At 39.4% G+C, this 10294-nt stretch overlaps 1 protein-coding gene across 1 annotated transcript in view; it reads right to left on the reverse strand.

Moving 5' to 3' along the window:
* The window catches only part of LOC311034262 (teneurin-3), a gene marked incomplete at its 5' end in the record, with an annotated part of 205696 nt that extends 195806 nt beyond the window's left edge, over nt 1-9890 (reverse strand). Inside the window, 2 exon segments of the mRNA XM_084042099.1 lie at nt 6415-6687; nt 9614-9890. Of these exon segments, the coding sequence (XP_083898225.1) occupies nt 6415-6687; nt 9614-9890 (550 nt within the window).
* Between the last annotated feature and the right edge of the window lie 404 nt (nt 9891-10294).

Consider the following 10294-nt stretch of genomic DNA (forward strand, 5'->3'; position numbering starts at 1 on the left):
CTGGTTTCATGATACTATTTCTGTGACTGCATTTCAACATCACAACAACATCATCTATTAGGAAACAAGGAGATGTCGGTGTGCTGTGTTTGCAATACTGTAACTACTGTCGGAATACAGACCAAAATGAATCATGATGATTTGGAACAGTTAGCCGCTATGCTATAAAATTAATCTCCTGCAGATGAGATAAAATCGACTCAATGTTACTGACACCCTGAAGCAACGTGGGAAATGTTCAGCTTTGAGGCTTTGAGCTTCTTACATTATTATGGATGATTGGGTGTCATCACTTCTCCTTCATCTCTACTTCAGTTTGAAGTTTTTGGAAACAGAAAACGAAAGACCCATGGCAGGAACAGGATATGGGTGATGTGATGTCACAGCATGTTTTTTTCTTTCCTACATCTCGGTACAAATGCCTAATGAATGCTTGTAATATACAAAAGTCTTAGAACTTTTCAGAACTCGTATATTCATGCTCCATTGTAAATTATCCTTAGAGTTTTCTTAGCCACTATCAGTGGCTAAGAACAGGTGTCCATGTTTTGGGTATGTAAAAAAAAAAATCAAAAATAGCTAAAATAGCTGATCTACACACCCACAAAACGTCACACTACGACGCATTGTGAGCTTGTAGATCGGCTATTTTCGCACAAGACTGTTGCACGAGACTGTCGTATAACGAAGTACATATTTTCGTGATTTTTTAAAGTATTGTTTGTTAAAAAAAAAAGTATTTCCTAAAGTATAAAGTGTGCAGGTGCACAAACAGTATAGATGTTGTCCAAGGCACGGGAACCAACACAGTGGTCCATCTAGGAAACCAAATAAAAAACAACCAGAATCAATCCAATCTAACTGAAAACATTGGACTAAAGGTAAATAAAAGATGATGTTCAAAGAAGCGCCTCTCAGGCACGATGTAGAGTTTTCAGTTCAATATGTTCTCACCAGCTACCAAAGCCTGTAGTATCCAATAAACTTCAAAATCTCCCTTCAAACACTCCACCACCGATTTTTCTGTCGAGTTACACGGCGAACCCCCAAACTTTTTGGTCCTGCACACGTCCCATTGTTAATAATCTGTAAGCAACTTTTCCCTCAATATTGATGGTTCCATCGTTACCCGCTCCACCCAAGTACATAACCTCTGAGTCATCCTTGACCTCGTCTTGCGTAAGCCAGTCGGCGAATCGGCGATCAGAGATCTCCGCCTTTCGACTATCTGGGGAAATTGAAATTGAAATCTAGATTCAATGCTGAGGATAGAAGAGTGGAGAAAACCTCCACTTGATTGATTGAATATTTTATTAAGACAGAAATGTAAAAACAGCACGAGTACAGTCAAACACTTTGTCTAAAAGGATAACACCAAAAAAGTCCTTGCGGTCTTGTTTCCACTAACAAACAGATGCCACTAACAAACTAACGAACAAATAATTTATTATTTTATGATGCCGAACTACTTCGGAAACCAATCCTGTTACTGTCCAAATATGAAGGATTGCTCTAACATCTTTGCATTGGTTCTGAGATCTCTCCTTTCCCTAAGTTAACCAGATCACCAAAACACCCCCGAAACATTGCCCTTCTCAGACACACATTGACATTTACTGCTGCAGAAACACTCACTCATGCTTTCATCACATCCAGGCTTGATCACTGCAGCAGCTTCCTTTACACCACCATCACTAGAGTCCTCTACACTACAGTGTGTACAAAACTTCCCGCATGCTGACCGGTACTCACTCCAGAGACCAGTGGTGGAAAAAGTACTCACATTTTTTAACTTAAGTAAAAGTATCAATACTGCAGCGTAGAAATACTCTGTTACAAGTAGAAGTCCCGTATTCAAAATGTACTTGAGTAAAAGTACAAAAGTATCGGCATCAAAATGTACTTAAAGTACCAAAAGTAAAAGTACCCATTGTGCAGAATATGTCCCATTTCACAAGTTCAAAATGTATAAAACATCTTTTTAAAATAGCCGACCTACAAGCTCACAATGTGTCGCGATAGATCTGCTATTTTCAAATGGCCAAAATGTATATAGGGCTGAAGTGGTTAATAATCGAAATCTACAAAGTAACTAGTAACTAAAGTTTTCAAATAATTGTAGTGGAGCAAAAGTACAATATTTGCCTCTGAGATGTAGTGGAGTAGAAGTAAAAGTACTGAAAATTGGAAATACTCCAGTAAAGTAAAAATACCTAAACATTTTACTTAAGTACAGTACTTAAGTACAGTACTTAGTTACTTTACTCCACTGCCAGAGACCACTTCATACCAGTCCTGAGCTTCAGTGGCTCTCAGTCAAACACAGAATACATTTTAAAATACCACTCACCACCTTGAGGCCCTCAACAACCTAGCTCTACCAATCACTCCTCCTCCACAACCACCATTCCCCCTCCTGATCCCTCAGTTCCGGGGATGCTAACCTCCTGCAAACCCCCAGGACCAAGTGCTGAATCTGGGGTGATAGGGCTTTCTCTGTTACCGCCCCCTCTCAGGGGAACTGACTTCAGTTCCAACCCACTTCAAAGCAGCCCCCACCCTCTGTTCTTGTAAACCCACGTTCAAAACCCAGCACTTCAGACAAGCCTTCCCCGGCTAATGCCCTTTATCCGTTGATTCACTGTTATTTTTTTTCTAAATTAATAATAATAATAATAAATGATACCGTATACAGTGTGTGTGTGTGTGTGTGTGTGTGTGTGTGTGTGTGTGTGTGTGTGTGTGTGTGTGTGTGTGTGTGTGTGTGTGTGTGTGTGTGTGTGTGTGTGTGTGTGTGTATTATATATATATACTGTATATGATAATAATTGAATAAATGCATGAAGAACAGACAATATTGGAAATTAATGTTTAGATTTTTTTTCACACATTTTTTGAATAAATCTTATAATAATTTAATTAATATAAATGTAATAATTAATTATATTTCCCCCCACACTTACATTCTCATCAACATCAGATTATGTCAAAATATCTGACAATACTGAGTGATTTTTGTATTGTTTGTCACTCTATTTAAATAAACGTTGAGGCATCATATTGAATGAAGTACACATTTTTTCATGATGACACCTATGCTGACAGTATGACCTACAACACAAAACCAAACATAATGTTATACTCCTTTCAAATTGATTACATGGTATTTTTATGTGGATAGTGTGTAACTTAAAGGTAGGGTAAGTGTTTTTTTTGTTTTTTTATCTCTATTTTTAACTCTATCAGAATATAAAGCTATTTAACACTTATTTCAACCAAAGTAAATCACTTACCCGACCTTTAAGTCTTCTGATAAAAAGGCAATTAAAACAAAATGGATCATTTACATATTTTAAAGAGTACATCAAGTATAACATGATATACAGCACAATTATTATCTAGTAAAAATACATATTTTTATCACCAGTCATCCAGGTAGCTATGAATCAGTATGGATAACAAAAGTTGTCGTCTCATCTTTGTTATAATCTTTTTTCTTTGATCAGTGAAGGTTAACATCAGCTCTGAGACAGAGCCACGACTCCACTTCTAGTCCGTGTTGAGTGCTCTCTGGAACTGGGCAAATTAGAATGAAATATTGAGTTCATTTATGAATTAGTGGGGCTGAACGCCCCTTTGTCTCGGCTTCAGCATGCATATTTAGTTGATGGAAACCTTCGGACGGGTCATTTCTCTTTCGCTGCTTCATTAAATAGTGAAAGTCAAAAGTGCAATGTCTCATGATGTCCGAAAACCCCCCAAACGAGAGCAAGATCTACAGCGGAGGAACAGAGCTTTTAAAATCTGCATGAATATGAAGAAATTAATATGCCGAAAATAGAACCACTCCACCCCCCCCCCCACCATCTCTCTAAGCACAGGCAACATGGAAAAGAACTGGTGTATTGTATGAAATAATAATCATAATCCAACATAGAAAAGAGGAAAAGTTTCTCTTTTTTTATGTCATGAGGTAGAGAGGAGACCTGAGATGAAAGGAGTTTAGCCCTCTCATCATTAACACAGCAGAGGCACTGGAGAGCTAGATAAAACTCACAGCAGGTCGTTGTACTAACCACAGCCAATCAGTGGCGGCCCTCCAGAGATCTGCACACACACACTCCAAAGACCCCACACTGGGGAGGGGGGGCCGAAAGAGAGAGAGAGAGAGAGAGAGAGAGAGAGAGAGAGAGAGAGAGAGAGAGAGATTGCAATATTGCAAAAGAGATTGCACAATTGCAATGCGAGTGACACAGCTCTTTTGTTTACACATGTCTTTATTCTTTTTAATTGTACATACAATTATTATTTTTTTGAACGAAATTGAATTGAGGGACAGGATGCTCGGGGTGGGACAATGTCGGGTCTCTGTCTGCTCTAACTGCAAAGTGTCTTGAGACAACTGAATTGAATTGAGGAGAGAGAGAGGGGGGGGGGGCATTCTGAAGCCTCGAAAACAGGACAAACTGATTGGGCTTTGTGCTCTGCAGGTACAGCAGCTAATATGACAAGAGGTGAGAGCTAAGGAGGACTGGGACTGTGTGTTCACCAGTGGTCTGTTGTTCTCTGCCTTTAGAATGCATTCAGGGCTAATGGAGAGGCCATGAGTGGGACAAGAACGCTGGCTTGAATTCTGAATAGGTAAAATACCTCAATTCAGTCCCTCTAGAGACATGCTCGCTATGATGAAGGTCACCATTAAGAGAAAGATCTCCTCTCCAGAGACAAGCTGCAGCCAACAGTGTAAGAATAAAAATAGATAGATAGCATGTAAACGCAAGATATTTTCCTACGTGTGCTATCTGGCCAAGTAATTGGAATCTAAAACAATTATCTTAACTGCTGCTTATTATTTTCAAGCCCATTGGCGACTTAAAACAATTATACTTTTACAATGACTGTGTGATAAATGTGATGGAGAATATAGAAGACTGTAATGAATTGATGAACAGTGGGGGTAAAATGTTCAGAGAATCAATATCAGAGAACAAGCCTTGACACTTAATTATACAAAGCTATTTAAAAACAAAATAATGTTGGAGGCAAAAAGATTTTAAAAACAGCCTGGGTGTGGGGCTGAGCACAACCCATAGACAACACAAATACAGAGATTTGTTTTAATTACTAACTGTAAAATGTCCTCAAAAGCCTAGTAGAAAACACACTACATACAACAATCTTATGTCTTTGCTGTCTGGCAGAAACCTTTTATCTCCATATTTAATATTTTTACGTTTTTTTTACATACACTAATGGCCTATTTTATGCTTTGTCGTATGACAGTGTTGAGCAAAAGTAGCAAAAATAGCCTACAGTATCTACAGTGCAAGCTCACACCTAGCAATGATACAACACATTGTGAGGTCGTAGATCTGCAATCTTTGCTATTTTCACTATTTATGAAACAGTTTGCCTATGACATGCCTAGAATTGGGAATCTAGGTTGAAGGTGGATAAATCTGTCTCTGGGTTTTCTAAATATTTAACCACTGAAAAGTATTAACAATAGTGTGTGACTAAATAATAACTAACTACAATGGATCCATTGGAACACATTTCCTGAAAATAACATTTTTTGGACATACAAGGTTTCCGCCTGACAGCACTGATATTCATCGTCTGATTTAATGCGTCAAAAATCTCCCTCATTCCACAGGACAACCTCTGATCCATGTGTCTCAGGTTTGTAATAAACGGTAAATGGATTTCTGCATTTATATAGCGCCTTTTATCCAAAGCTCCTTATGTGCTTTACATTCACCCATTCACACACACATTCACACACTGATGGCAGAGGCAACCATGCAAAGGCACCGATCTGCTCATCGAGAGCAGTTTAGGGGTTCAGTGTCTTGCTCAAGGACACTTTGACACAAGCCGGGGATTGAACCGGGAAGCCCAGATAGACGTTCTACCCCCTGAGCCAATGCCGCAGGATAAAATTAGCACTTCAAACCGTTCAACCCATCTAATCACCCATTGTGAACACCAGCTAGATCCGAGCTGCAGAAGAAGCTGAATCTCAGACGTAAGGCATACAAAGCTTACTTTGATTACATGCTGGCTCATGGGGGAAACTTTATCAAACCTCTCTCCTTTCCCCCATGGAGATAGGGCCAGGTGACTTGCAAAACCACTCAACCGGAAGACCAGGCTCTTTCACGCACGCTGCTATGAGGGAACATGCCTTTGATCTACAAAGGGGGGCACTGCTCCTCTGTCACCAGTAAGCCCAACCAATCACAATCCTAGTTACATTCGCCAATCAGGAATCAGAGGCCTTTGATTCAGCCCCAACAACCACCGTTGTTCAGGGTGCATACTGCCTCTTTCCCCTCAAACACTGAGAACAGATGGAGGAATGTGTCGTGTACAAAACCAGCACATAAAGAAGTATGAACCGTCTTGACTTACCGATCTCTGTGTCCGATTTGTCCATCTCCGTGTCGGTGAGGGTCAGGGCCGAGTTTGAGCGGCTGGACAGACAGGAGTTCTGGCCGGACTTCAACCCCCGCCCCCAGAGGGACATGGTACGTTCCGGCGAGGCGGGCTCGTGGTTTTCGGAGGCGACGGGTCCCCTGGAGTAACTGCCGAGGGGGTGCGAGAGGCCCGTCTCGGGGCAGAGAGCCAAAGCCCTCCTGGTGGAAGGCTCACAGACCCCCAGCTGCCTCAGCGAAAACGTCTGGCCTGCATAAGCAAAACAGTAAAGTTAACAGACCAAGGAGACAACAGTTTAATGGATAAAACCACAGTTAGCTGAAGAAAGTTACACTTGGAGGTGGGGAGTTGGTTGAATTAACATTTAGTGTTAAGCATCTCTCCCATGATACAGTAATTCATAACAAGTCAACAACATGCTTAAGAGTTGTCAAATGACTAGGTTATAGGTTAGTAGGTTATTTTATTTAGAATCATATTATTTTATTTTTTGTCCTTACTCTTTCCTTTGGGACTCTATTTTGATTTAGTGTCTGTCTTGTCCGCATTTTGTGTTAGTGTAATGTCTTGCTTAACACTTTGCAGCTTCACTGCACTACTACTGTATTGACCAATCTTACTGTACTGCCTTTCGTGTTATTTTGAAAACATTAATAAACAGCTTGAGTAGGATTAACACATCTTGTTAGGATTAACACTTTTGCAAAACTAATATTTTAAATGAATATAAATGAAGTGTGTGTGTGTGTGTGTGTGTGTGTGTGTGTGTGTGTGTGTGTGTGTGTGTGTGTGTGTGTGTGTGTGTGTGTGTGTGTGTGTGTGTGTGTGTGTGTGTGTGTGTGTGTGTGTGTGTGTGTGTGTGTGTGTGTGTATACATTTTTAATTGAATTAAAAAAGCCCCAAAATAACAGTTTTCATTTAGAGGAACATTTTTAGTGTTTAATGGTTACCATTAGTACCAAGTCTTAGTAGGAACTGCATGCTCTGTAGGGAAGGATTACTGACATTTGCTTTTAGAGAGAGAGAGAGAGAGAGAGAGAGAGAGAGAGCGAGAGTGTGAGAGTGTGAGTGAGTGAGTGAGTGAGTGAGTGAGTGAGTGAGTGAGTGAGAGATTCAAAGATCATGCAAATCTGAAGGGTAAAAGTATATTTCAGGCATGTTCAATAATATAAAATGAAGAGAAAAATGCTGTATGCAATATTTATATATTTTTTCAGAGGTTATTTGAGAATTAGTCTATTTGACAATAAAGCATTGCCACCATTTCAATTCACGTTCAATTATTACTTGAGAAAGTGATATTGAAAATGTAATATTGCCACCATATTTCAAAGTATTTATTGTGAAAGTGAAAGAAGAATAATAACCTCATATGAACACAACAAAGTACATCTATTTTAAAGCCCTGAAATAAAAAAGTAATTATAACCACAATTTTAAATCAAATAATTCACTTTAATATTTGACTGTCATTAAAATTCTACTCAACCGCATAATTGCCACAATCTAATTTCCAATTATGAGCCTAACAGCCTGTATCAAACATGGTTAGAATTGATCCTCCAATGACAGTAAATTAGTTTGAGTAAGGACTGTATTCCATGCATTCAACTTCCCTTTTCTATGAAAGTACTTGATATAATGTAACCATGACAACAGATGGAAGATACAATAGATACTATTATGGCCTATACATGTTCTAACAGACAATTAACAGATAAAATCATTATCCTTTAACACACTCTTCAAACCCTACTTGATTTCCATCTCTAATCTTCACTAACAAAAGAACCTTGACAAAAGAACCTTGATATAAAAAGTCACACGTGTGAACATTTGCCTGTCAAAACTGCTATTTGAAAGATTATCCTAATAATGATTCATAGTGTAGTAAGTAATTTTCAATATGTTGTAATATCAAATCAAGAGCATCAGGGTTTGAGGTGAAATGTTTCATATTAATCAATAAAGCCATTAAATCAAAAGTGTTGAAACACAAACCAAGAGCAAAGTATTAATCAGAAAATACGAAGGACACAGATATAGAATATGAATTCACTAGCTCTATGTGAAAATGTTAAAAGCTGTAACCCCACTCCACTACATTAACACCTCCAGCCTTAATAAAACACAGTACAATTAATAAACATAAAAACAAATATGCATAACAAATTCAATGCACATGCAGCAGTAGTCTAATAGATACGGAACATTTGGCATTTTAACATGAAGAGAGAAATGAATGCCTGTTCAGCGTTTTAATGAGAGCTGAAGAAAAACTAACATCCTTCCAACAACTTCATTATAATCCGATTAATTCTGAAGTAGGCACCAATTAACACCATAAAAATCTATGGGAGATATGGATAGATTTCTAATTGCAATTTTATGAGCTGGGAGAGTGCCATAAAACTCAATAAACTGCCCAAACTTTTAAATGAAGGAAATGAGACGGAGATTCTAGCAGCTAATTAAAAGGACCCTGTTATTTACTGAGCACTTTCGTATTATTTCAAAATGATTCTAGTCATGTATGGTATTTTATTTTTGTTTACGACAGTTCAGATGTGCTCCAGTTGTCCACTGTATGAAAACTCAGAGGAACAATTTCATTCGAAATTAGAGGTAAAATATAGGTTCAGACATTTTTTTTATTGCAAATAAGGATTTGGAAGCCCACAACCAGGCCTCAACCATGCAGACCTAACTACTACGTTACCCCTTAGTTAACTCATTCGTTGCTCATCTAATCTCACATCTGAACTTCAAGCAACAGTGTATACATTTGGCATAACAGTCCTCTAAAAATAATTTTAATAAAGAGCTGCTCCACTCAAAGAAAATAAAAAAAAGAGAAAAAAAATGAAAGAGAGAAATGACTTTGACAATGACTTCCGGGGTGCCTGGTGGCTCAGCCAGTTAGTGCACGAGACCTTATACTCCTTTTCTTTTTTCTGTTTCTTTTTCTTTTTTTACTTGAAAGGTATTTTTAATTTATTAAAAAATATATATATATATTTAAAAATAAAGCAAAAATAGCATACTGTATCTACAAGCTCACATCGTGTCGCATAGCCAAGCGTTGTAGATCTTGAGCTTGCAGATCGCACATAGAGCCTAAGTTGCTATAGGACTGACTTCAATCCTATCCACAGAGTGTGTGTATCCTACTAACCTGGTCTTGCATACTCCTGGCTGTCCTTGTGAGTCATGTCTTTGACTCTTTGGCCTCCGAACAGCATGCGCGTGGGGTCATGGTCGTACGCCTGAAGAGTCTCGCTGGAGCTGTACGACTTCTGGGTGGGGACCCTGCAGCCGTCCTCGCGCTCCGCCGTGGAGGCCGTGTAGCGACGCTCCCTCTCCCTCTCCCAGTCCCTCTCTCGCTCTCTCTCTCGCTCCCTCTGGGACTTGGACAGCGAGCAGAAGGGTCGCTGCTCCTTCACCTGTTCCATGCTGCCTGCATGCTGCTGCGGCCCGCACGCCCGCCACCTGCCTTCCTTCTTCTCTCTCCCGAGAGGCACGCGCCGGATTCCTCCGTTGATTCGTCTTCCAGGCCTCTGCCGCTCGACTGTCTGTCTCTCCTCTCAGCCTGGCCCCTTGTTTCACCTGGTCAATGGAAAGAGAGAGAGAGACAGAGAGGGAGAAAGAGAAAGACACAGAGAGAAAGGATGGGGGATAACATTAATCCTTCCCATTCATCTTCAGATTCTCACCCCCATACATCCCACCACCTCCTAAACCTCATCAAACCTCAATGTTTTCTTCCCTCTTAAATCTCTTTGACACACACATTTCAAACATTTATGTCCACACACACACATATTTAAAAAAAAATATATATACACTATATATATAT

Source organism: Gymnoscopelus microlampas (assembly GCF_963454915.1).
Source record: "Gymnoscopelus microlampas genome assembly, chromosome: 18".
NCBI lineage: Eukaryota > Metazoa > Chordata > Actinopteri > Myctophiformes > Myctophidae > Gymnoscopelus > Gymnoscopelus microlampas.